Source organism: Drosophila grimshawi, unplaced genomic scaffold (genome assembly GCF_018153295.1).
Source record: "Drosophila grimshawi isolate 15287-2541.00 unplaced genomic scaffold, ASM1815329v1 contig_1367, whole genome shotgun sequence".
NCBI classification, from domain to species: Eukaryota; Metazoa; Arthropoda; class Insecta; order Diptera; family Drosophilidae; genus Drosophila; species Drosophila grimshawi.
Genome location: NW_025062889.1, coordinates 7,655,177 through 7,679,899, shown reverse-complemented (window position 1 = coordinate 7,679,899; position 24,723 = coordinate 7,655,177). Strand labels below are relative to the sequence as shown.

At 41.3% G+C, this 24,723-nt stretch overlaps 9 protein-coding genes and 1 non-coding gene across 11 annotated transcripts; 3 read left to right on the top strand and 7 right to left on the bottom strand.

Annotated features, from left to right (window-relative positions):
• Positions 1-255: 255 nt before the first annotated feature.
• On the bottom strand, positions 256-2,315 carry LOC6561084 (26S proteasome non-ATPase regulatory subunit 11). Its single transcript, XM_001986012.2, has 4 exons — positions 1,723-2,315; positions 1,160-1,666; positions 885-1,097; positions 256-825 (listed from the first exon to the last, which is right to left on the bottom strand). Exons 1-4 carry the CDS (start codon positions 2,035-2,037, stop codon positions 595-597), a joined length of 1,266 nt encoding a protein of 421 aa, XP_001986048.1. The 5' UTR covers positions 2,038-2,315; the 3' UTR covers positions 256-594.
• A 92-nt stretch (positions 2,316-2,407) lies between these two features.
• LOC6561083 (protein aveugle) lies at positions 2,408-3,343 on the top strand. The gene is made up of 2 exons (XM_001986011.2): positions 2,408-2,662; positions 2,870-3,343. The coding sequence occupies exons 1-2, from the start codon at positions 2,510-2,512 to the stop codon at positions 3,035-3,037; spliced, it is 321 nt and encodes a 106-aa protein (XP_001986047.1). The 5' UTR covers positions 2,408-2,509; the 3' UTR covers positions 3,038-3,343.
• On the bottom strand, positions 3,319-6,142 carry LOC6560976 (serine/threonine-protein kinase pakD). The gene is made up of 4 exons (XM_043215132.1): positions 6,118-6,142; positions 5,944-6,056; positions 4,118-5,844; positions 3,319-3,931 (listed from the first exon to the last, which is right to left on the bottom strand). Exons 2-4 carry the CDS (start codon positions 6,048-6,050, stop codon positions 3,426-3,428), a joined length of 2,340 nt encoding a protein of 779 aa, XP_043071067.1. The 5' UTR covers positions 6,051-6,056; positions 6,118-6,142; the 3' UTR covers positions 3,319-3,425.
• A 1,205-nt stretch (positions 6,143-7,347) lies between these two features.
• Positions 7,348-7,950, top strand: LOC6559560. The gene is made up of 2 exons (XM_001986009.3): positions 7,348-7,534; positions 7,620-7,950. The coding sequence occupies exons 1-2, from the start codon at positions 7,406-7,408 to the stop codon at positions 7,830-7,832; spliced, it is 342 nt and encodes a 113-aa protein (XP_001986045.1). The 5' UTR covers positions 7,348-7,405; the 3' UTR covers positions 7,833-7,950.
• LOC6559559 (trafficking protein particle complex subunit 5) lies at positions 7,897-8,736 on the bottom strand. Its single transcript, XM_001986008.3, has 3 exons — positions 8,494-8,736; positions 8,126-8,435; positions 7,897-8,067 (listed from the first exon to the last, which is right to left on the bottom strand). The coding sequence occupies exons 1-3, from the start codon at positions 8,667-8,669 to the stop codon at positions 7,969-7,971; spliced, it is 585 nt and encodes a 194-aa protein (XP_001986044.1). The 5' UTR covers positions 8,670-8,736; the 3' UTR covers positions 7,897-7,968.
• On the bottom strand, positions 8,656-10,230 carry LOC6560415. The gene is made up of 3 exons (XM_001986007.3): positions 10,118-10,230; positions 9,329-10,061; positions 8,656-9,269 (listed from the first exon to the last, which is right to left on the bottom strand). The coding sequence occupies exons 1-3, from the start codon at positions 10,207-10,209 to the stop codon at positions 8,802-8,804; spliced, it is 1,293 nt and encodes a 430-aa protein (XP_001986043.1). The 5' UTR covers positions 10,210-10,230; the 3' UTR covers positions 8,656-8,801.
• Positions 10,231-10,581: 351 nt separating this feature from the next.
• Trnag-gcc lies at positions 10,582-10,652 on the bottom strand. Its single transcript has one exon. It is a non-coding gene; the product is annotated as a tRNA-Gly (tRNA).
• Positions 10,653-12,586: 1,934 nt separating this feature from the next.
• Positions 12,587-18,722, bottom strand: LOC6559730 (sprouty-related, EVH1 domain-containing protein 1). 2 transcript variants are annotated; one of them, XM_032734780.1, is made up of 6 exons: positions 18,243-18,722; positions 15,320-15,497; positions 15,084-15,252; positions 14,253-14,332; positions 14,119-14,194; positions 12,587-14,044 (listed from the first exon to the last, which is right to left on the bottom strand). In XM_032734780.1, exons 1-6 carry the CDS (start codon positions 18,260-18,262, stop codon positions 13,290-13,292), a joined length of 1,278 nt encoding a protein of 425 aa, XP_032590671.1. In that variant the 5' UTR covers positions 18,263-18,722; the 3' UTR covers positions 12,587-13,289. The 2 variants fall into 2 exon arrangements, with proteins under 2 accessions (XP_032590671.1, XP_032590672.1); XM_032734781.1 differs by having other exon boundaries at positions 14,253-14,266.
• Positions 18,723-20,622: 1,900 nt separating this feature from the next.
• LOC6559447 (eukaryotic translation initiation factor 3 subunit B) lies at positions 20,623-23,638 on the top strand. Its single transcript, XM_001986005.3, has 4 exons — positions 20,623-20,819; positions 20,943-21,258; positions 21,376-22,928; positions 23,007-23,638. Exons 1-4 carry the CDS (start codon positions 20,705-20,707, stop codon positions 23,093-23,095), a joined length of 2,073 nt encoding a protein of 690 aa, XP_001986041.1. The 5' UTR covers positions 20,623-20,704; the 3' UTR covers positions 23,096-23,638.
• A 295-nt stretch (positions 23,639-23,933) lies between these two features.
• LOC6559446 (lysozyme P) lies at positions 23,934-24,650 on the bottom strand. Its single transcript, XM_001986004.2, has one exon. The coding sequence runs from the start codon at positions 24,543-24,545 to the stop codon at positions 23,997-23,999; it is 549 nt and encodes a 182-aa protein (XP_001986040.2). The 5' UTR covers positions 24,546-24,650; the 3' UTR covers positions 23,934-23,996.
• Between the last annotated feature and the right edge of the window lie 73 nt (positions 24,651-24,723).

The following is a 24,723-nucleotide window of genomic DNA, read 5'->3' as shown; positions in this document are numbered from 1 at the left end:
CCAAAATCATTTAAGCAGATGACGTATAAAGAAAATCGTCATAATCATGGCAAGTCATATGTCAAACAATTTGTCCCAAACTGTGTTCGCCTAAAAGTATGTTTTTAAGTTGTTGCATTTCGAGAATCAGTCTTTACTACTGACTTTATTTTTCAGCCTATAAATATGCTTTCTATTTGCTGATGCAAGCAATTCCAATTTAATATTCTGGAAATTACTAAGGATTCCCCTCGTCAACTCAAAACTAGAATAATCGCTTTTGGTTTTCTTTTTTTATTATCAGTTAATTGAATAATTTTGCTTACAATATCGCGCACGCATTTATTTTTGAATAATTATGCTTAGAAATATTATATTACGTTTTACACATTATTTGTAACTGCTATTACCACCAATTATTGTTTATTTTTCCAGTTGTTAATCGTACCGAAACATAGTTTCTGATTTATGTAGTTTTTTGAAGACTCGGTGAGGGAATTTGTCGAAATGTAAGCAGAAAGAAAGTTGTCATCTAATTTCGCAGCTTTTTAATTGAAGTGGATCGCGTGGATGTGTGTTGTGTGTGGGTTTATGGTTACTTTTAGCTGCAATTACTTATGAGAGCTTCTTGGCCTTCTGATAGAGTGTATCCACCACCTTGCCCATGCTCTGTATGGTCTCCAGAACGCGCTCATATGTCTTATCAACGGGCGTCTCCTCGAACACAATGAGCACACCCTCGCCTTGATCCAAAATACCGCTAAACTTTTTATCCAATATCATTTGTGATAGCTTCTTCTCCACCTGCGGCATAAGCAGTTGAATGCTCTCCGCCACATGCGACACCTACAAAATAAAGGCATATAAAGTAATTCCGCTCAAATGAACTGTCCAAAATTACGTACCTGAACACGAGAATATGGCTCGATAATGCGGCATAGATTCTGCTCCAGCATGGTGTCGTAGAGCGTGCCCAGATGTGCTTGCACAATGACATCCTCGGCCAACTCCTTATTGTAGTCTTTTAACGCCTGCTGAAAGTCGGCCAGCGAGCGTTTGTGAGAGGCCTCTGCCACAGCTTTCATGGCATCAACATCACGGCCGGAATAGGTTATGGCCTGGCCAAAAAAATATATGTTAATAATACAATAAGGATAACTTATCTAGATAGATTTCTTACCAGCTTGCCACTAACTATCTGATTGACGTCGTCCGACTGGCCCAGCATGATCTTGCACAGCAACATGTACTTAAGTGATGTGAGCGCCTTGACGCTGTCAACGCTATCGAAGCCCTCAAATGCCTCATAGAAATAGGAGAAGGCGGTTTTAAAGTCACGCTCATCGGCAGCATGCAAAATGCCCGACTGGAGATCAAGAGCGCCCTGCACTTTCGGGGGACAGTAGATGGCATTTGCTGTGGTGCGAGCTGAGGTTAAAGCGGCGCGTGCCTTGGGTAAATTGCTTAGTGCATGATACGTTTTGCTTTCCAATAATTGCACCTCGACAAGCAGATTTTTATCATCGAGTTTTTTCAGTTCGCGCAGCAGCTGAGACCCAAGCGCAAGTGCCTCCGTATACAGAGCCGTGTCAAAGTAGAGTGCAATGAGACGCGCCTCAAGCGATTGACGCAAGAAAGTTCGCTTCTCCTGCTTGGCCCACTCGATGCAGTCTTTACATAGTTGAACCTGCCAAAAATATATTTAGAAATGTCGCTCGGAAAATTGATATAGTTGTAACATACCTCAATGCCAGTGCCTGCATCCATGTCGAGGAACATGTCGACCAGCGAACGCACCAGTTTAGCGGCTTTTGCCTTGCTGATCAGACTCAAAAACGGCCGAGTCACCTTAATCAAATCGGCCAACTCTTTGGCCTTGCCCTCCTGTTTGTAGAGCTCCCCCAGCTGCATAATGCCCTGCTCCTTGATGCGTATGAGCTCCTCATCGTTTTCAGCGACTTCCTGTTCACGCACTATTTTATTTAGCAGAGAGATGCCCTCCTCGCGATTCACGCTGGACAGCGCCTGGGCACGCTCGAAAAGTGTTGCTCCGGCCATTTTGCTACTGCTGCGGCGACGACGATTGGGAATTCAGTGAAATTTGGCAACGAATTTGCAGTTCGTGTTTAATGAATGTGTATTAACTAGTGCACAATCCAGATGCAGGTATTATTGTTTGTTTTGCGGTTGCGATAAAACCTTTCTATTTCGTATTTGCTTGCTTTTTTCACTAGTTTTTATTGTATTCTGATTTCTAGTTGTCGTTGTTATTAAGCGCCAGTCACGATTCGAGATGTGTTCCTGACGATAGCCACGTGACGATGCCTATTGCATAGTTCTCAATGCAACGCTGCGATGTTTGATTTAAGCAATCGATATGTATATATATCGATATTAAGAAATCGCAATTAGACGAATACACAAGCTGAACTGCTGACGGGCGTGAGTCTTAGGCAAAAGGATCAAGTCCTGTATAGAAAATATCAACAGGTATCGCAGTAGTCGACGTGAATTGTTTAAATAACAAAAAATGGGCGAGGAAACGAGCAACTCAACGCAAAACAAGGCGCGAGCGAAGACGACGCGACCCAAAGCCGTTTACCAGTGGACAGTGAGCGACGTACAGAAATGGTATTGTCGCCACTGCGGCGAGTACACCAAATATGTGGATCTCTTTAAAGATGTGAGTAAGCAGCAAATAGACTCACCACTGCGGCTTCTGATCCTCTTTGTTATATTGTCGAAGCACTTGTGCCATTTTTTCAATATTTCCTTTTGCTGTTCTCAGCGTTTAGTTGGAACAATGAACAAATAATTAATTTAATTTTAGAAATTTCCGAACAGTGGGCCTACTGATTGATGACAATTGCTTATTGTTTTGGTTTTTTAGCACGATATAACTGGACGAGCTCTGCTACGCATCACAGATTCCTCGCTGCAGCGAATGGGAGTCACGGACAATCGAGATCGGGAGGCCATTTGGCGTGAGATTGTCAAGCAGCGACTCAAAACGGATATAATGGAAATACGCGACATGGAACGCCTTAACGTGCACTAAGAATTATGTTGAATCTGCTGAATGCTTGAAAAGGAGCAATACTAATGATAATTGCACTGAAACACTTTGTGCAGCATTTGTTTGTCTTTCCAATCTTTCCAAAGCTATACGCAAAAATTTGCATTAATCTTTGTGCTTTCTTCATATTGAAGACAATCGACAGATGACTGCTGCGCGAATTCCCCCCAAGTATACTATTTTGGAGAATATCTGGTTGCCGAGTGTTTTTCCCACTTAAATAATTAATTGAACGTAATTTCTTGTCACAGACATTTTTTTTGTATTAGGAATAAATATTTAAATGAGAAAATTATCCGAGTATTATCTATTAGAGATCACGGCAAACAAAAAAAATACTGTGTTAATATCGAAATTGTTTCCACCTAGTTTAGCCATCCTGCTCCAGTTTGGGCGTGACTAGCTGTACATCATTGATTTGGGTGCAAATCTCCACGGGCTTTGGGGCGATAGACACACATCCCCCCGCCGCCGATGTCGATGAGGATGCGGGTGCTGCAATCACCTTGGGCAACGATGTGGCCAACGCAGTGCTGGGCGTGAGTATATGCGGCATGGTCACTGTTCCATTGCCAATATTGGCCATGGGCAAAGCCGTTGTAAAGAGCAACTTGGGTGGCTGCATCCGCTGTGCTCCCCCAGTCGCTGCGCCCGATACAATAAACTGCGGCGATTGATGCGGCGTCACTTGTTGAACGGAACACGGAGCTGGTGCTGCAGGTGCCGGCTGCAGCAGTGTCGGCAGCATGGTAAGCAAACGTTCACCCATCGACTTCTCCCAGTCGAGACGTTCCCGCTCCAGCGACAAGCGATTGTGCTGAATCTCGTTGCCCTCGTTTTGGGCATTGAGCAGCTGCCGCAACAAAATGCGCATGGCTAAAGCAGAAGAAGAAACGTTTAGAATTAGGGACAGTTGCATAAAGATAAAAGGCTACTCGAGTCGAGAGTGTCAACGAAGAACATGTACAGCGTCTCTTACGAATTAAAAACGTAATCTTGGAGAGACGGATCTCAACTTGATCTGATGCCTAATAATACTAATAATATTTAACTTGCGCTCACTTGTCATGTGTCGCTTCGACTGTTGTTCCTCTCGAGCTTTCTCCTGAGCGCGACGCTTCTCCTCCTTCTTATCCTGCTGCTGATTTTGTTGCAACTGTTGTTGCTGCTGCTGTTGTTGTTGCTGCTGCTGCTGTTGTAGTTGCTGCTGCTGCTGTTGCTGTTGCTGTTGTTGCTGCTGTTGCGGTTGCTGCTGCTGCTGTTGATTGTAGTCGGTTTGCTGGAGCAGCTTCTGTTGCTTTTGGGGCAAGGCTGCACTGGCCACAGAATTGGAAGTCGGTTTGGTTACAGCTGCAACTGCTTTGGCTGCCGCAGCGGCTGCTGCCTGGTCCGCATTGACCAAGACAAACTTGACGCCGCCGGGTCCGGTCACCAGACCTGTACTATTTGTCGCCTGCCCGGGTGGTGCACCTGCTCCGCTAATCATTAAACGGGCACCCTGATTAATTGCGCTCTGCAGCAGTTGCAATTGAGCTCCGGCTGCCGTTGCGACCGCCTTGTTGCCGGCCGGTGTTCCATTGCTGTTGGGTTGCTTAGGCTGCATGAGAAAATTCGTGGGCACCAGCGAGATCTTGCCCGATGTCAGCTTTGCATTAGATGTGCTACAAGTGGGCACGGTGCCGCCGAGTTGGGCGATGCTGTTGCTTATGCTATTCGCTGGTATGATGACATTAGCGCCACTATATGGCAACAGATTCGTCGCCTTGGGCAACTGCAGTATGTCCTGCAGTGTGGGCATCACGGGGCAGCAGGCTGCTGCTGGAGCCACTACACTGCTACTGCTTGGGGAATTGTCGCCGGCAAACTCAACGGCATCCACATCGATGGGCTCCTCTTTGGGCAGCGACAGCAGCAGGCAATCATCGTCCTCATCCAGATCCGCTGGCAGCACAGCTGCCGTTACGCTTGACTCAGACACTGACACTGATGGCTCCGGCTGATTCTTCGCCGTCTCCGGCTGAATGCTGGCTGGCTCCGTTTTGATGCGTGCCGCTGTCTCATCAATGTCCACGTCCGGTTCGGAGGTGGTCTTGCGCCGCTTGTTTTCCCCGCTGAGGGCAAAAGTCTCGTCCTCCCTCTCGTCTAGGTCCATTTGAAGCTCGGCTTCATTATCAGCCAGCGTATTCGGTTTGGATTTTCCATTGCCATTGACACTGGGCACCAGGGAGGAGAGCAACATGTCATCTTCCTCGTTATCGCTGTCGGACAGCTCTTCATTGTCCCTGTCCCGGTTCTCCCTGCGACGCTTGCGACGCTCCGCATGCTCCTCCAGTGCCTGCTCCAATTGATATTTGAGCGATGGAGCCGGCACCTCATTCGGTCTCACACTAAAGATGGGACGCGTCATGATGGCATCCATCTCAGCAAAATGCTTCCAACTGGGCCCCGATTCGCCACCCAGTCCGCATTCCTTGTCCTTCTTGAGGCGATTGTAGAAACACTTAAGATTCTTAATGCGCGTTGTGATCTCCTCCGGCGACCGATGATAGCCGTATTCCTGCATCCTCCCCGCCAGCTGACAGATGACCGCATGCTTCTTATGCGTCGTTATCAGTGTACGCTGCAGCTTTGGATCCCCCCACAGCTGGATGAGCAACTTTGTCTCGTCCGTATCGAAATTGGGATTGCGTCCAACAAAATTGTGCTTTTTACTCAGGCTTTGATTTGCATTTGAATTATTATTGCCGCTGCTGCTGCTTACTGCGCTGCTGCTGGCGGCAACTGCGCTGCTGTTACCGGTGCTGCTACTATTGTTGGTGTTGTTGTTGTTGCTGTTGTTGTTGTTGTTGCTGCTGCTGTTGTTGTTGTTGCTGTTGACTGCAAGCCGCTGACTGCTGACGGCCGTAAAGGAGGCCGTGGTGGGTGCTGCTGCCGACGCTGCTGCTGCCTCCGCGGAGCGTCGTTTCTTAATCCTTGCACTGGACTTGACACTCATCGTTTACTGTGTGAAAGCCAACATTTTGAAAATTCTAACTGTTAAACGGCACTCAAATCACACTTACTAAATCGCTGCGTCTTGCAAAAATCAATAAACGAGCTGTTTGCGTTTTTTTTCGGATTTATGTGTGGAAGGGGGGAGGGTAATTAAACCATTTGAGGTGCCTCCAAATTGCAGTCCTGGTCGAGAAGAATAACAAAAAAACGTTTGTGAACTTTACGCTCCGTGAGTCAAACGGCAAGTGAAACGAAGGAAACAAACGAAAAGTCGACTGACAGCGCAACTCAGCGGCAACAACAACCCCTAAAGAAAGGTAAGCGTGCCGCGGTCACAGACGACCACCCCCAAAACCACCCAACACCCCAAAAACAGAAAACGAAAAACGAGCTGCAGAACTAAGCCAAGTGCACCACCAACAATGCAGGGCGAACAACAACAAAACCGCCCAACTACGCAGAACATGCGCAATGCGAGCAGTTTGAAGAGCGCTCTCTCTCTCTCTCCCCCTCGAGCTGTCGTTTGTCTCTGTATCTTTCTCTCTTTCTATCTCTCTCTCTCTCTCTGTCGCACAAGTGCAAGAGACGACAAGGACGAAGTTTGTCTTGCGCAGTATGGCGACTTAGATTTATTGATTTGTAGCCAAATACAATACAAATATAATTTCCATTTCAAATTAAGAAAAGCCTAACCATACTAATAAAAAAAATGAAAACAGAAATGGAAGAAGAGCGGAAAAATGATACATCAGCTAGTGTTAAAAATTCGCAAAAAATATAAAATGCTTGTGGGAAAGGACATTGACACGAGATCTGCGCATAACGCTTTACAGGTCATGCGCAGTGACCGTTACTTCCCTTCGGCCCAGTTAGAGACAGAGAGAGAGAGAGGGAGATGGCAAGTGAGAGTAAGGAATTTGCCAGCGCAAGTGAGTGAGAGTAATAGTTGGGAATGAGTGTGCGCATAACGGTCTTCTCAGGGTGGTGGAGGCAACGAAGCAACAGACTTTATACTAAATATCCATTTCTGTAACCCAACACAATACAGCGTTCATTTTAAATTACTTTAGCTCAAGTTGACTTCTGATGCGTATAATATTTTTATGTTTTAATTTACTTATCCGAATTGTGCTTCTGCGAATTTCAAATGTAAACTTTGCTGCCCGCGCACAACATCAATTTTAAGCGATGAATGAGCGCATTACCAGCCATGCACTAGGGTTGCCATGCAGCTGTGCCTCTGTGTGTCCGTCTCGCTGTGACTAACAAAATACTCTGCTTCATGCCGTTAGCTGTCAGCTGTTAGCGCTTGCATTTGTGTTGCCGAGCACAAATTGAGTTTTGCAACAAACTAAAATGGTTTTAACAAAGGAAGAGGAGGCATTTATTCGCCGCAAGCACGAACAGACGCTTAAGCTGCGCAACGAATACCAGAAGCAGAGCTCGAATCCTTTTCGCCATGCCACCGGCGAGGGCGGCACTGTGGTATGTCTACGGATTTGCTGATTATGTCATCACTGCCCAGTTTTATTAATTGTTTAAAATATATATAATTCTATGCCCTTCCAAGTTCGATGCTGGTCTAGCTCGCTTCCAGGCCATGCGTGTGTCTAACTACGAACACTTCCGTCCCACTGGACACTCGTTCCGCGTGGGCATGTTGGCCGTCGTGCTCCCAATTGCCATTTACGCCTGGGCGCTGAAAAGCGAACGCGACGGACGCGAACAAAAATACCGCACGGGTCAAGTTGCCTATAAGGATCGCCAATTCAAGTTCATCTAAAACGATCATTCTTTTGCAGAATATATATATATATATATATGTTTCACTACGAAATTAAATGGAATATGTTAACGTACAATTTGCATGTGTATAATTATAGTTACAGATATTTATATTAGTTATTTGAAGTCTATTGCTATTTCTCCTCCATTTGTTTGTCGCGCGCAATAACAAAATCCTCGAATTTCACCATGTAGGTGGTGCCCTTGTGCCAGTGCGCCGTCACCTTGCAGGGCTGCAAAGGATGTAGATTAGCGTACATAACGAATACATAATTCAATTAAAATAATTACAAATCCGCAATGGGTTAATACGGCCTCAACGATGCCAGCCGTAAAGTTGGCACAATTCAGAGAGCTCTTATCCTTGGGCACACTGATGAATGTGTTGACCAGTGGCTCCTTCTCAATGATATAATAGGTGCGCTCATCATCGTTGGCATGCTCCAATTTCTCCGCCTCCTTGCCAAAGAGATTCTTCCACACCGTCGTCTTCACAAAGAGCAGCATTTGTGTCAGCTTCGTTTCACGTTTAAAGTTACGCTCGCGCACAAAATACAAATCAATGATGCGTGTACCCACATCCTGCCCCAGATCGTGTAATCTAAAACTCGACATCGTTAATTTAATTATATTTAAAAGCAGAATACAAAGAATAACACCTTGTTTGCAATTCGGGAACTGTGAAAACTCGACTCTGCGAGTATTGAACAATCTCGCTGAAGAGCAGCGCCACGATGCTCTGTGAGACCTCGGATTTGCCTTTTGATAGCGGGCGATCGAGAATATTGCTGCGCGGACGCATCGATGAAATTTTCAACGCCTCAAGTTTTTCCATTTTTATTTCGTTACAAAAAAAAAGAATGCAGGCAAAGAAGACTCAACAACAAATTCCCAGACAAACAGCTGTGAGGGCTGCCAGATGGTCAAAATGTCAGGCGTTTTGCCATTCACAATTGGATTGCGCCCGTTATTGCATGCAGTCACACGTCTTCGTATTATTCAAATCAAGCAGCGGCATTTTGGCCCAATAATAACGTGGCTTTTGCTGCAAGATTGTTAAATACGCTTCAAATTGTTTGAAATTGATATCGCGCGTATGCGGACAACTTATATGATGAAAATAGGGACAAGCCTCATCATGTAGCCAGCGACGCTGCTGTATATTCTTTCTGACATTGCCCAGATCTGAAATGTATCCTTGCATTTTTTGCTCATACATGTTAGAAGTAATTTTAAAAATTGACTCATTGATGATGGCATCCACAGCAGGCAGTTGGAGAAGTTCTTTGATCAGCTTATGGCTCTCTAAGCGTCGGACACACAACAAATACGACAGAGGCATTGCAGCAAATCGAATGCAACCAATCAAACTGGACACATTTGATTTACGCTTTGACCAATCGTGTCCCAGCCAACGCACAACAATAAAAAGTATCTATTGGAATGTTTACGTTATACACTGAGTATACTCTTAATTTCGACTTAATGGCAAACCTCTATTTCCGTATTAACACATATTTCATTGGAGTTGAGCAGATAGATCAGATGCTTGAGAGGCACGTTCAAAAACTCGCGCGTTGCCACAAAAGTTAGTAGAAATTTTTGTATGCGCGTCAACATTAAATTGCGCACAATATCCAATGCAGGATTTCGATTGGATTCCACATATAGAATACAAGCTGTGTCCTCATTGAAACAGTTGAGATCCTCGAATTTCTGCCAGCACTGCAGTAGCAGGAATTCAATCCTTAAATAAGTCGCGGCCACAAATACGGTCACAATATTCCGGAGCTCCAGTTGCGGATCATCGCTGATCATCCATTTGTAGATGAGCATAAATGACTTCTGGGAAACCTTCTCCTCTGGTAATGTGACAACGAGCGGAATTTCCTCAAGATCCCTGAAATACTTTGAATAGGCCTGCAGGACGATAATGTGGCAATTAAAGTACATTTTATTGATCTCGATCTGCAGGGTGGTCTTCAAATGGTTCTCCACCATATAACGTAAAACTACTTTTAGGGACTCCTTTGGCGGCTGCTCGATGCTCATCCAATCACGAACCTCTTCAAAATTGTATCCGCACTCGAATAGAGATCGATTTGTTGACAAATCCACAGATTCGCGCTTAAAAATGCTATCCAGCTCCAATTCTTCAGCTTTAGAGACTAGGCGTGTTACCGGTCCGAGTTCTTCCTCAGATGATGTACTAACGGGTAGCTTTGCGCTTTTTGGAAATACAATTTAGATCAGAAAGACTTTAATTATAAGTTTCATACTTACTGTCTGAATTGTACACTACAAGTGAGTTCATCATTTGAGAGCTCTCGGTTTTTATCAGACAAGGCTTCATGTTTTCGCATTAGCTCATTCATTCTGTCTGTCAATGTTGTAAATATATAATGTTTGAATGTTGAATTTGAATGTATTGGCTAAGGTTTGATAAATATTCATATTCATATTTACACACATGAATAAGTTACAGCTTTGACATTAAGGAAATGTTGACCTTTATCCGCGTTTTTTTCTATATTCTGGATATATTATTAACATTTATCTAAAGGTCAAACTATGACCAAAATCCATGTTTTTGTAAATTTGAGACTTGTGACAAATTTACGACAGTTTGGATATTTAGTTTTACTATCAGGGACAGACTTTAAGATCTCTTGTAAAATAACATAATTTGATGATTATATGACAAATACAAGAAGAAGAAATCTTTAAAAATATAAAAAAAAGGAGTTTGCATCGGCCGGGAATCGAACCCGGGCCGCCCGCGTGGCAGGCGAGCATTCTACCACTGAACCACCGATGCTTGTGCTTGCAAGCTGAGCTAATCGCAACATGAATAAAAAGCTGTGTTTTAAGTTGATAAATCCCATACTAACTAGTTAAACTCTGGCGCGCTGTATAATTCAACTTGTCTTTGAGCCCATGCTATTTTTAAGGCTGTTTGTTGCGAAATGAAATTGTTCGGTATTGTTTATTAAATTGTGTTTTATTTGTTTGTATTTTTCTTTTTCACATTTTCAAATACATTTATATGAATAAATATATCATTTATTTTGTTTACTTTTTAATGCCATCTTTTATATGCGGCTACTTATGCATAAATTATGTAATTTTCATTTTATGTATTGTGTTTATAAACAAAAAGTTGATTCAACAAATTGCTGGCATTAACTATTTTATCTGTAGAATATTCTGTTATGAGAAAATTTGTTAATAAACAATGTAGCGAAATTGTTGCTATTTCTTATGATTCTTAGATTGTTTTTTTATTTTATTTTTTATTATTATTTTCGCCTTGAAAGTTAAGTTTTTCTTTTTATAGTGTGTATGCACAGTTAAAATTGAAAATACATTTAATATACATATAGTACTATATATATTTTTATGTTGGCATGCTTGTGGATCATTTCATATGTTAAAATTATTGTAGCTTTAACTAAATAATAAAAAGTAATTTTAAATTATATATGTATATTTAACATTTTGTACTTTTTGTTGAGTGTTTGTTCTTTGTTCAAAGTTTTTCATCTTTTTTTTTTGTTTGTTTTGCTTGTGGTAGGTTTCTTGATCTAAACAACTTCCGTTCATTTATTTTTTAAATACTGCATTTGCATTTTTACTAACAATTGCCCGCTTTCTTAAAGGTTTCGTTTTTTTTTGTTTTCTTTTTTTAATACATATAATATTTTGTTGCTTTTATTATGTGTTTTTGCACAACCTTTGCTTATTTTTGAATAAATATGCATTTATAGTAAGAAATAAATTAATGCTTTTTTATTTATTATTAATTTCATTTTTAATACACAAAAATTACTTAGGTTTCTTGCACATAAGTATTTTATTTATGCATTTGTTTTAATACGTTTTATACACATTTATATATATAGTATAGCTGCATATATGAGATTTGTTTTATTTATTCATTTTCATTTTTCTTTCTTTTTTTTTTGGAAAACACTTAAGTATTTTATTGAAGCCCGCATTTCAAATGAGCTAATTCACACTGGCTGTAATAAACCATACAAATTGCTCATTTGCATTGGCAAAAATTACAAATTGTTTTTATTTTAAGGGTGATTCAAGCGGCACAGACGCACAATTGCAAAGGTTTTGTTTTCATAACAACAACTAATTTTTGAATTTTTCTATTATTTTACAAACATAGGCATTTGAAACAAAAAAAGTTTGCTGGTTTTTTTTGCAAAAGAAATATTTTGAATCTTAATGAGCCCTAAAAAGAGTCAAAATCATTCTTTTTTAAACGAACTAAATATTTAATTATTTTGTAAAACATATTTTGTGAATACAATGAACTCTGTTGGGCAAATGAAAACGCATTTATTGCAAATTGACGTTGTCCGCTTTACAAGGTTCAAAAACAACTTGTAGTTCTTTTGTGGGTTTTTTTGTTTGTTTGTTTTGTTTTGTTTTGTTTTTTTTCTTCTCATTTGTTATTTATTGTATTGTATTAACAATGTTCTTGTTGCATTTGCGCTTTGAGTTGCCTTTTGTGTGTAGAGATAATGCAAAATTTGCGCGCGCTACTTTCTTAGAGAGGGAAAACGCTCTGTTTTAAAACTATAAACAAATTGGAATTACGCACAGAAATTTATATATTTGCATATAAGTATAATTTTCGTGCCTTGCCTTGGCTTTAATACTGTTCTCCAATTTCAAATTGTAAACAAAAGATAAGTAGCAAAAACTTAAAAGACTAAAAACGAATTACTGCTTAAGCATTATAAATATGGTACGTATTTTAATTATATATATATATAAATATACGTATATAAATATATATATATATATATGTATACAATATAAAAAAGATAAACAAATAGCCCGGTTTTTACAAAAGTATAATTAAGTGACAGCACTAAAAATAAATTACTATTATAAAAATGATGTATTTTTGTTTAACGTATGTATGGATGTATTATGTACGTGTAAGTGCGGTTGATCTGCTCTACTGATGTATATACAAAAAATATGGCAATTCAAATGGAGTTACAAATAAACGATAAGAAAACCAAACTGGCAACTAAATAACTAAGATGGGACAACAGTTAATGACAAAAACGATCTTCTTGTTGTTGTTTTTGCCATCGGAAAAGTTCTCTTAGAACATTAGACGTCCGTAGTCATTCTGGGCGGCCTTGCTGCTGCGCGGCTGCATCAGATACAGCGGCTGCGGCGGCTCCTGCTGTGGCGCCCCGAGACTGTGTGATAGTTCCCAATTATAGAAATGCCTTTGGGGCTGCGGCTGTGACTGCGACTGGCGCTGTTTCAGTCGCAGCAGCTGGCTCTTGTAGTTGTAATTGTTGTGGCTGTGCTCGTCGGATTGTTGGTGGTGGTGTTGCTGGTGCGAATGGTGGTGCTCGTTTCTGGGCCTGGTGCTGGGGTCGTCATCGTACTGTCCTTGCAATCTAGCCTCCAAATGTCAGACATGCGGTTTATGGCGCCCGCCACAAATGCCGCAATGTACGCCCATCCAATGGCATGCACGCAGCGGCGGATAACACCACAGGCACGGCACGAACAGGGACAGCAGCGCCAGGCCCAGCCAGCGCTTGGTGCAGCCCGCCTCACCGACACTGCAATCGCACGGATGCTGCGCCGTTTCGCCCTCCGCATCGCTCATGCAGTGATAGATCATGCAGCGGGCACAGCCCAGACCGGAAATACACTCGTAGCCACTGCGAAACGGATCTGGCGCATATTCGCAGGCGCCACGTCGATTGAAATCCTCGCTGTATAGCTCGTGACAATAGCGACAACGCAGACGCGTTTCCTTTTTGAGTATGTCTGATACATTTGGCTTATTCAATGGCTTATTCGCTGATGTTGTCCCCGACGACTGGGCCGCGGCCATTTGCTGTGCCGCCTCCAGCGCATTACGCTTTTTCAGGGCACTGATTGACTCGCGACGGGCATTCAGCACCTGTGCGCCAACTGGCTGCTCCACAACCGGATAGTTATAGTCATGGTGCACCGCTGTCAGCGTCACATACGAATAGTTCTCGCTGGGCGCTATTTGACCAGATGGCGGCGGTGCCGGGGATCCACCACCATCCGTTGAACCGCCCGCCACCGTTGATGTTTTGTCCGTCGATATGTAGTGTATGGTCGCCGCTGGTAGTTTCTCCGAATCGGAATTGTTGCTGTAGCTATCCTTGTTGCGATCGCTGTTGCTTTCTGTATGAATAAAGTTGGAAGATTTAACTCAATTATACAGTTCAACAAAATGGTTAGTTATTGTTAAATATTACTATGACTTTTTTCGCTGCCTTCGGGGCTTGAATGTATCTTTTGTAAACTTTCGCTTTCCACAGGTAAGTCCAGGGTCTGTGAAAGATTTGAATTACAAAATGCTTCACGAATATATAATTATGACTTAACTCACCATGAAAACATCATCTTCACCAACCGAATCATATTTGGTTAATGGTGGGCATATTATAGTGGGATTTGATTTGGCCAGTCCTGAATATATATATATATTTATAAACAGATTAATTTTTTTCAATAATCAATTTGATTAACTGAGAACATGGCACACAGCAAATTAAATTATATAAAAAGCTTTTATAAAGCATTGAAATTTAGTTTATAGAGAGAGAGAGAGAGAGAGCATCATAAATTTGTATAGTTAATAGAGTGTGGTAGAAATTGTAGACTATTGTTAATAATACTATTAAAATGCTATGCGTCTAAAGTGTGTGTGTGCTGCACTTTTACATGTGACGAATGAAAGCAATTCAAACTAATTGATTTGAAATAAATCTTTCAGTAAAAGAACAACAAAAAAAGCAGCTCACACTCTAAAAACTAGTTAAAAGAAACCTCTTTAAACACTTACCAATTTTGTTTTAAATTATATTGTGTTCAATTTTGTATAATGTTGTGTTTTTGTAATTTTGAAACAAATTGAACAATTCCAATAAAATGTTTTAAGATTTGGCAAGATTTTTTTTTAAAAAAGAGCATAAAACATTAGTTTTGCATTAGTTAATGAAGGCAAAAAGGCTTTATGCAAAAGATCTAAGGGTGATGTGAATAGAAAAGACAAGGTAAATAGGAATATCAAAACTACAGTCGAGTAGGTAGAAACAAAGCGTGGATAGAAAACAGATTTAAGAGAGTAAGTAGAGTTTGTAAAGCGACATGCAGCTAAATGGAGGATATAAGGCAGCTAGAGATTAAATTTGAATTGGAGTGTTGGCATCTTGCATACCATCAATTAGTTCATTATAGGCGCGCAGGACACCCTTGTCAAAGGCGCGCGCATCGGCTGCCGTTTGAAAAGTTAAACCATTGCGCTGCTTTCCGGCGCGCCAATGATGAAATGTTGGCATTACTTTGTAATACTTCAAATCACGATTGATGATACAGCTTAAAATCACCTGTGAAATGAATGAGAAGCGAATCTTAGAAATATTTGTGGATTTGGATTTGTGATTTGATACTTACACTTTGATCGGAGATTCTTTGCCCATAGATGATGTAGTCATGACCCGATGCCAATGGGGATAATCTAGCACGTTTGCGTATCGAAACATTTGCTAGACCACCCCCGGCCAGCGGTAACCAGCCCTCGGTGCTCTCGTCTCTGGTCATTACCTGCGCGCGTACTGTAACTAAGAAGTCGCTGTAATGATAAGAGAGAGAGAGAGAGAGAGAGAAAGAGGAGGGATCAGACAACGAATATGAATAACTATTCAAGTTTAAATATATCGTTCGTTATCGATTATTATCGATTGGCAGCGGCACCTGCTAAACGGATGCTTTGAGCTTAATTTACGGTATGAAACTGCGGCCATTGCTGTTGCTCAGTGACTGGAGTTGCCTTTGGCATCAACTCATGTCCATATATCCTTGGTGCGATAACTTAAAAGTGTCGCTAATTGGGTTAATTTAATTTTCGGATACAAATACGAAGCCATATAAAGAGGCAACACCTGTCGCACTTATTTATGACCAAAAAGACAAAATAAACTAAAAATAACTAGTAAGTCTCAAGCTTTAAAAATATCCACACACACACACACACACTGAAACGCTTACTCATTGATGTATGCTGTGTGTGTGCTTGTTGTTATTTAAGGGTAGCAAAAATATCTGAATTAAGAAAATCTGAGTCGTCCCAGTTATCGTTTCATTCTTGAAACAGCACAGGACAAGCGAACAGAACAAAAAGCATTTCAGACGACCTGCGCACAAGTTTGAAAAGGAGTTTTTCAAGCGAACTGAAGTTACTCAATGAAAAAAGCTTTCATGGAATGAGGAGCAACTCCGACTCCAACTCCACTTGCTGATATACACACATTTGTCCTAGATAATGCACAACAAATTTTACAGAATGAACATGCACAGCAACGCAAAGGGGTCCTTGCGAAAGTAGGCACAAAACGACGTCATAGCTGTGTCAAGGACTAGGCAAGCTGCCTTTTGCTAATACGGCAACAGACATTCGAGATATGTACATACATATACATATATATAGATAAATATAAAACTGTCTGTCTGTATGTATGTACACAGTCCGCACTCAAGGTGGGACGAACACACACACACATATACACGTCAGCAAAACAGCATGTCTGGCCAAGGATATTCAGGTGGCTGCCATGCCATGAATGAATTTAACTTTGCTGCTTTGCACTCAGGGTTACCAGGGCTTCCATAGATGCAATTTGCAATTTTTTGTAAAAAGCTTGATGCGCTAGTGGCAAATTTCAATGAATCGCCGCTGTATTAGAGTTGCCACCATATATATTCATTGACATGCATACATATACACACACACACACACACACACACACACATAAGCATGCACAGTCAGCAACAACTCCGCCAAGGAGGCACAGACAGACACGACAGACAAAGCCTGCCTCAAGCAAAAATTAAAAGTCCCAAGTCAGAAGCAAAATCCTCAATTGACAAAACTCCCAACAGAGCGCATGCGTGAGAATGAGAGCGCGAGCTCGAGAGAAAGAGAGAGACTGAGTCAAAACTGAATCAGACTCCAGTTTGTGTATGTGTGCAAGTATTGTGTGCTGCTAGCTGTCAACTGCTTAAAGCATTTCTCTATGATCTGCAGATGAATGTGTGTGTGTGTGTGTATGTAAGCTACATGTGTAATTTATGTTATGTTATGCGCGACAAATGCACTTGAACGAGTTTGCATACATACATATATACATACATAGCTATGTATATGTGTGTCTACATGTGTATTTAGCAACACTTGGTATTTTGCAGCACAATTCTGGATATGGCAGCGTTGCCAGCCATCATTTACATTTCGAAGTATTGTATGAAGTATTTATGTATTTTTGGACTCACGCACAATATTGGCAACTGCAGCTAAAAATATGAATGAACACCACCAAATGCATTTCTTGATTTATTTAATTATGCATGTGGTGCGTGGGCGTGTTATTCGTTGTAATTTTAGTTGAAAACGAGTATTTAACAAAAATACCACCCACATACAAAGTGTGGCAATGCAAATGAATCAAATGAAATGTATCCGTTTTGCCCAGCAAAAACATGTATTAAATTCATTACAAGTGAAGGGCAACCAGAGGCAGAGGCATGAATGAAAACTACAAGAACCTTGGTTATGTTATTGAGTGTATGTGTGTGTGTCTATGTGTGGGTGTGTGAATTGTTTTTGTTGTGGCCGTTGCGCAGACGTTGGCCAAATGCAAATAACGAATAGCAAATAGCATAGCTAAAGTGCTTTGGCTTTAGCCACTGTCTTCCACAGTGTTGTAAATGCCTCAATATGCGACACATAAAAAACCAAACCAAGAGCAACGTGCTGGGGGCGAGTGACATCATTTTCAATGAGCGCCCGCTTTACGCTTTAAACAGCAAGAAACAAAAAAAAAGAACAGAAAAAACAATTAGAAAAACAAGATAGTTGCGCTGGCATTCCATTTCATTCATTAAAAGTGGCGACAGACAGACTATGTGGAGACGACACGGCGCTGCCAACACATACATACATGCGCATATACATATATATATATGTATTTATAAAAATATATATATATAGATATATATATATATATATATATATAAATATATGTATGTATATATGTATGCCTTGGATTGACCAGACAAATGAGTCACATTTCATTCATGCCCAACACATGCTTCTTCTGCTCGATTAGCGCTCGCTCGTCTTTCCCATTCAGAAACGTTTGTAAGTATTTTAGTTCAATTAAATAGCATTTTTTTCGCTTGTTAAATTGGCATTAATTGTTTGAATTAAATTGGGAGCGGTAGCAATTAAGGAACGTCCACTCGCATAGATCTGGCAACGCTGTAATCGCAACTTAAAGCTGTATATTTGAAAAAAGAAAACATAAACTTTTGCACTTACCTTTCATGTCCTTCTGTCATGATTTGTTATCAGAAAGATTCTAATATAGCAGCGTATAGTGTCGGTGTTGTTCTTGTTGGTGGCAAAATACACCATGATTAAAGCATAAAGACATTCAGAGCCTGCTGCTGCACAAACTGCCAACGAAAAAGAAACGACGACGGACAACAAACAACAAAAAACGGGAAGGGGTAACTGTAACTAACAGTTACAGCTACAATGCAATGGGGCTTGAAGTTGGCTGCAGAGTTTTGGAGTACACTCTCGGAGTATTATTATTATTCAGCTGACTTGTTGTTGTTGTTGGTGGTGGTGACGATGCTGCTATTGCTGCTGCTGTTGTTGTCAGTGCTGCGCTTCGTTGCGTTGTCTATTTTTTCTTTCTTTTCGTTTCTCGGTTGCTTTCTTTTTGGCACAGTAGTATTATAGACGACGCCACTGCTTGCTTTGCAACGGTTTGTGAGACGTACAATTTTTGAACTGCGTGTAGAGAGCAAAGCAAAAAACCGTTATATATTTTATAACTAGGTGCGTGTAAATGATTTGATTTTTAATTGAATTAGGGTTATTTTTTTTTTGCAATTTAACAGGAGCAGCAGACGGCGACGAACGGGCGACTTTTACTTTTTCAATACACTTGCAACACACACACACACTCTCACACACACACACTATGTGGGCGTGTAGACAAACACTGAGGAAAAACTTCATGGAGCAAATATATGTCCGAATTTTTCCAACCAAAGATGTAACAGGCATCCCAAAATGAGAAAGATAGAGCGAGAGAGAGAGTGAGAGAGCGCGCGCAAGGTTGAGCTTCTGTTAAAATTGAGAGCGCATCAGCCCCAGCTAAAAAACAACAACAATACACAGAGTATACAACATTTTAGTGTCCATTAAGCATAGTTGAATTCTCATATTTATTTATTTAACTACGCAACTAGAACTTGCACAACTTTTGGAATTTCACTTTTTTATATTTGTCAATTTAAGATAGCAAGTTTTTCGCAAAAGCCACTTTGCACTGCAAACGAAATATTCATTCATATATTTCCACATCAAGGCTACAGGCATTTTGTGTGGAGCTCTCGCTCGCTCACTTGCTCGCTTGTTCACCTACTCTTACTCTTACTCGCTCTCTCACTTGCGCACTGCGAGAGCGTGTCGCAACCAACGCACTTCGCTTGCGCATATACAAAAAAAAGGTAACACACACACATACATACATATACACACTAATACACACACGTAGAAAGTGAGGTAGAACGTTTTTTGGGCGATTTCTCCATGTATACACATAGCATATATGTATATAAATTTATATACACATTTATATATATACATATATATATATATATATAGAGATATAACAAATTTTTATTGCCTATCCTGCAGCTTTTGACATATACATATATATATTTATATATATAACTACATATTTTATTGCTGTTATCGCTTTGCCTTTGTTAATTGTTTACGATGTGCACAATTGTTTCACTTTTCCTTCCTTATTATTTCTTTTTTTTTTGCACTACGAATTTAGGTTAGTATATGTTGGATTTTTGACTTAGCGCAGACATAACGACCGTGAAGAAGGAGGTGGCAGGTGCGGGTGCGGATGCGTGTGGAGTAAAGGGGGAGATGTGGTGTATCGGAATTTTTCTCTATTGGATAACAGCTTTTCGCATTTGCTGTCGTTTAGCACGTTTTTGCAATCGCACACACATAAATACTACTTGAATATTTTGGCAATTTCTTCAATTTTTTGCACTTTTCACAACTTGTCTCTTTGGAGACATTTAGCATTTCTCATATCAGGTCGCAACTGCGTGTGGCTTGCAAAATTTTTTTTGCTTGCTTTTCGATATGAAGGCTGCTTTATTTTATATTTATATAAACTTTTGCACTCAATGCATAGTTTAAATGATTTGTATTTTATTTGGCATTTGACTTTACTTTTATGCAGATTTTACACCAACTTCTTCTTCTTCACGAAAAAATAGAATGAAATTCCAAACAGATATGTTATTTAACATAACATCGACTAAACATTTACATTTGCTGAACTGTTATCAATAACAGTCAGATGCTGTTAAGAGCAATACCTAGATACATGTGAATGGTATCGCAATACTTGACGAATGGAAAGGCGTAAAATATAGATATGTTAACCTATACAACAAATTCCCAATGTTTGGTGTATTCTAAGAAACCTTTTAATCATATAATTTTGCATATCATATTCGAAAAACCGATTCAAATTTTAATTACTGCGGCTTTGTCGCTGTGACTATTCAAATACTTCAATTTGGTAAAATACAACTCTGTTCATTGAGATACTTGTAACGAGTAATAATATCGCTCATCTCTAGCATTAACATTTCCTTTCTTATGTGCGTGTGTGTGTTTGATGACTGCGGGGAATTGGCTGCCGTGAATAATTCGCAAATAAATCGCTGAAAATGGCTAAAAAGAAAAGTGAAGATCATTCGGGAGCCGATGCAAATGATAGCGACTACAACGAGGAACCAAATTTCGACGATCCACCCAATTTTGTGGACAACATCAGCGATGAAGGCAAGTTTCGTTTCGTTTGCCAGCGCAGCACACGCGCCGACTGATGCAAAAACAAACCTAACCTCAATGTGCGCGATTTTTCTTATTGCATCTGAAATAATGTTCAAAAAACAATTATTACAGATTTACTTGGCGATATGTTGGCGCAACGCCCCTCAGAGGCCGATGGTGTCGAAAGTGTCGTCGTGGTCGACAACATGCCGAAAGTGGAGCCAAGTCGTCTCGACAAACTGAAGTCGGTAATCAACAAGCTGTTCTCGCATTGCGGCGAGATTGTTAACGTTGTCTATCCCGTCGATGAGGAGGGCAACACGAAGGGCTATGCGTTCATGGAGTATAAGACCGCCAGCCAGGCTGAGGATGCGGTCAAGAAGCTGAATAACCATCGTCTGGACAAGAATTACACCTTTGCCGTTAACTTATTCACGGACTTCCAAAAGTAAGCTCGACAAGCTGATATAAATCTTGTGTGTCTCCATATATAACCCGTATGCAGCCAGAATTTTTTGTATATATTTTATCCTTTATATAATAATTTCCTTATTTATCTTTACAGGTATGAAAATATACCTGAGAAATGGGAGCCGCCAACTGTGCAGCCTTTTAAGGTCCAGAGCGATCTGTACAATTTCATTAATGATCCTGATACCTACGATCAGTACTGCGTGGCTGCGGAAACTGCGCCAAATTGTGTGCAGGTTGGCTTCTGGCAGAATACGCTGCCGGAGCCCAATGAGCTGGAGACCCGTGAACGTTTCACCGATACATTTGTGAAATGGTCACCACTGGGCACCTATGTGGTTACGTTCCACAAGCCAGGTGTCGCCATTTGGGGCGGTAGTAGCTTCCAGAAGATTCAGAAGTTTCCGCATCCTGGCACTCAATTCGTTGAGTTTTCGCCCTGCGAGAATTATTTGGTCACGTATGGACCAACGCCAACCGGGCAGAAGATCATCATTTGGGATATACGCACCGGTGGCGAGAAGCGCTCCTTTGTCGGTGATGGAATGTCAGTGTTGTCCATGTTCCGCTGGTCGCACGATGACAAATATGTTGCGCGTATGGGTGAAAGCTCGATTCACATCTATGAAACACCGTCGTTCTATTTGCTGGATCTGAAGTCTATCAAGATACCCGGAATACGTGGATTTTCGTGGTCGCCCACCGACAACGTGATTGCCTATTGGGTGGAGGAGCAGAATCAGATACCCGCTCGAGTTACATTAATGAAGATACCCAAGAAGCGGGAGATACGCAACAAGAACCTTTTCCACGTGGCCGACTGTAAGCTGCATTGGCAAAAGTCTGGCGATTATCTGTGCGTCAAGGTTGATCGCTACTCCAAACTGAAGAAGGACAAAAAGGAGCTGGACGTCAAGTTTCTGGGCATGTTCTACAATTTTGAAATATTCCACATGCGCGAAAAGGAAATTCCCGTCGATTCGATCGAGATACGCGAACTGATCCTTGCCTTCGCCTGGGAGCCAATTGGTAATAAGTTTTCGATAATACATGGCGAACAAAATTCGGCCAACGTTAGCTTCTATGAGGTGAACAAGGGCGTGAAGCCCAGTCTGGTCAAGCGTCTGGAGAAGAAATCCTGCACTCATCTGTTCTGGTCGCCACGTGGCCAGTTCATTGTTATGGCGAATCTGACCATGGGCACATTTGAGTTTGTCGATACGACCAATGATTATATCATTAGCGCATCCCCCGATCATTTCCGCGCCTCCGAGGTCGAATGGGATCCGACTGGTCGCTATGTCGTCACCGGCGTCTCCTCGTGGAAGGTCAAAGAGGATACCGGCTTCAATATGTACACGTTGCAGGGTCGCATCATTAAGCGTACCATTTTGAAGAACTTTGTGCAGTTCCTGTGGCGTCCACGGCCGCCAACGCTGCTCAGTGAGGAGAAACAAAAGGAGATTAAGAAGAACCTTAAGAAGTACTATCCAACGTTCGAGCAGAAGGATCGCCTACGCCTGACTCGTGCCTCCAAGGAGCTGCTCGAGAAGCGCGCCCAGCTGCGTGAGACCTTCATGGAGTACCGCAACAAGCGCATTGCCGAGTGGAAGGATCAAAAGAGCCGTCGCCAAATGCTCAGAGGGCGTAAGTTTCCCTCTACCCATCCACATGCATAATTTTCGCGACTTTATTTTGAAAAATCCTTTCATATTTTTTTTTCAGATGTGGACACGGATAACTTGGAAACCGATGAAGTCGATGAGGAAGTTGTTGAATTTTTAGTCAAGGAAGAAATTACCCTGCTAGAGTAAACGACCCCCGGATACTCTGCGCCACAAAAAAAAACACAACCAATCCCTCCCCCTACTCCACTCTCTGTTTTCACTTCATTTCAAAGCTGGTGTCTCTCAGACTTGCGTCGAAGTGCGCCAACGTCCCGGCAGCAGCCTCCACTTGTCGGGTACTCTTTGGTTCAATACACGCAGAGCGTCCTAAATACTATACGACTAAGCGTAGTCATATTTACAAGCTTGCGTTACATACATATGCACATATAAATATATTTAGAAATACTTTTATTAATTCGATCCTTAAGCGCAAAAGTAACGTCACATAAATTGATAATAACTGAAAACAAACACTCGAACAACCGAACAACATTTGATAAAATTGTGCACATAATGATAAAATTGTCCGAAATCATATTATTAACAATTAAAAGTAAATTTGCATTGTATTTGTATGTCAACAGCAAAAAGAAAAGGAAAAAGAAACGGCATTTACATTTTTACTGAGCGGGAGGGATGGAAATCAATCTAAATTATTAATAAAAGCCGGCTACCATTCAAATTCAACATTTCAAAATTTGTTTTCCCCAACTCTACAATACCCTTCTAATAACCAAACTATATTTGAGAATGCTTCAGTCGAAAAACGTTTAAATATAATATTGTAATTTAGAAATATAAATAGAGTGGAAGAGATCGCAAACTAAAATTTGAAGCATAAAAACCAAACCAGAGTGTAATTGAAGCTCAGATATGGACTAACGAGCAAAGAGGATTTCTGGAAACAATTCAGTTGAACTGCACTATATTCTATGTATATATAGACTGCTAAACATGGCGATATTTAGTCAAGAAACGATTGTTCAGTTGTGAAATATATTTATTTTGCATCTCTTATGCTGATATAGTCATTAGTTTGCGGTGTCTAAAATTTCCCGTGCATGCTGGCACCAACCAGATGGTTGGATTTACCCCCAAAGCAATCTTTAATGCTGGGCAGCTGTCCGCTGCATTTGGGTTTGAAGACCGACCAGGCACCCCAGCCCTTGTCCTGTTGTATCAATTGTGCGCACCTCATCGCGATATCAATGTGGTCCGTACGTAATGCGTCGCAGTTCACATTGCAGCCGTTGTATGAGAATTGGCCGTTGCTTGGCTGGCACCAGATGCGATCGTTGATTTGGAATATGCCATGATCTGTGGAACCATCATCATTGGGTGGTCCTATCACATATGTGCGATAGTGGCTCCCATGCTCCGCAATGCACACCCAACGCGCCAACTGATTCCGCGGCACATCTAACTTGTCCATTGCTTTTGCCAGACTGCAGCGATCGAAGGTGCGTTTGCCATCAGATGCACCAGCCATCAGCAGCAGCAGCAGGAGCTGGATACCCAGCAAAAGAGCAGACCACTTTACAAATGCGACTTTATTTGTCATGACTCGATGATTCACAGAACACCCACCTGCCATTGCCGGCAGCAGCGGCAGCTTTTGTATTTGTTTTAGGGTGGCCGTCCGATAAGCGTATCGCAAACATAATAGAAAAGCTACTTAAACAACTACTGCGCTCTCTTTAACAGGTAAATTTTTAGCCGTTACACTGCCTTATGCGGTTGGTATGGCAACGCGAAACACCCTGCGAGCAAAA

Coding starts and splice junctions, on each gene's coding strand:
- LOC6561084 (XM_001986012.2), bottom strand. CDS start 2,037: ATGGCCGGAGCAACACTTTTCGAGCGTGCCCAGGCGCTGTCCAGCGTG. Junction 1,667..1,722: donor ATGCAGGCACTGGCATTGAG/GTATGTTACAAC, acceptor TATTTTTGGCAG/GTTCAACTATGTAAAGACTG. Junction 1,098..1,159: donor AGATAGTTAGTGGCAAGCTG/GTAAGAAATCTA, acceptor TTTTTTGGCCAG/GCCATAACCTATTCCGGCCG.
- LOC6561083 (XM_001986011.2), top strand. CDS start 2,510: ATGGGCGAGGAAACGAGCAACTCAACGCAAAACAAGGCGCGAGCGAAG. Junction 2,663..2,869: donor ATGTGGATCTCTTTAAAGAT/GTGAGTAAGCAG, acceptor TTGGTTTTTTAG/CACGATATAACTGGACGAGC.
- LOC6560976 (XM_043215132.1), bottom strand. CDS start 6,050: ATGAGTGTCAAGTCCAGTGCAAGGATTAAGAAACGACGCTCCGCGGAG. Junction 5,845..5,943: donor TTTACGGCCGTCAGCAGTCA/GCGGCTTGCAGT, acceptor CACCGGTAACAG/CAGCGCAGTTGCCGCCAGCA. Junction 3,932..4,117: donor GTCGAAGCGACACATGACAA/GTGAGCGCAAGT, acceptor CTTCTGCTTTAG/CCATGCGCATTTTGTTGCGG.
- LOC6559560 (XM_001986009.3), top strand. CDS start 7,406: ATGGTTTTAACAAAGGAAGAGGAGGCATTTATTCGCCGCAAGCACGAA. Junction 7,535..7,619: donor CCGGCGAGGGCGGCACTGTG/GTATGTCTACGG, acceptor TGCCCTTCCAAG/TTCGATGCTGGTCTAGCTCG.
- LOC6559559 (XM_001986008.3), bottom strand. CDS start 8,669: ATGGAAAAACTTGAGGCGTTGAAAATTTCATCGATGCGTCCGCGCAGC. Junction 8,436..8,493: donor GTTCCCGAATTGCAAACAAG/GTGTTATTCTTT, acceptor GTCGAGTTTTAG/ATTACACGATCTGGGGCAGG. Junction 8,068..8,125: donor TATTAACCCATTGCGGATTT/GTAATTATTTTA, acceptor CATCCTTTGCAG/CCCTGCAAGGTGACGGCGCA.
- LOC6560415 (XM_001986007.3), bottom strand. CDS start 10,209: ATGAATGAGCTAATGCGAAAACATGAAGCCTTGTCTGATAAAAACCGA. Junction 10,062..10,117: donor TGTAGTGTACAATTCAGACA/GTAAGTATGAAA, acceptor ATTTCCAAAAAG/CGCAAAGCTACCCGTTAGTA. Junction 9,270..9,328: donor GTGTTAATACGGAAATAGAG/GTTTGCCATTAA, acceptor ACATTCCAATAG/ATACTTTTTATTGTTGTGCG.
- LOC6559730 (XM_032734780.1), bottom strand. CDS start 18,262: ATGACAGAAGGACATGAAAG. Junction 15,498..18,242: donor ATGACAGAAGGACATGAAAG/GTAAGTGCAAAA, acceptor TTATCATTACAG/CGACTTCTTAGTTACAGTAC. Junction 14,195..14,252: donor GTGAAGATGATGTTTTCATG/GTGAGTTAAGTC, acceptor AATCTTTCACAG/ACCCTGGACTTACCTGTGGA.
- LOC6559447 (XM_001986005.3), top strand. CDS start 20,705: ATGGCTAAAAAGAAAAGTGAAGATCATTCGGGAGCCGATGCAAATGAT. Junction 20,820..20,942: donor GGACAACATCAGCGATGAAG/GCAAGTTTCGTT, acceptor CAATTATTACAG/ATTTACTTGGCGATATGTTG. Junction 21,259..21,375: donor TTATTCACGGACTTCCAAAA/GTAAGCTCGACA, acceptor TTATCTTTACAG/GTATGAAAATATACCTGAGA.
- LOC6559446 (XM_001986004.2), bottom strand. CDS start 24,545: ATGGCAGGTGGGTGTTCTGTGAATCATCGAGTCATGACAAATAAAGTC.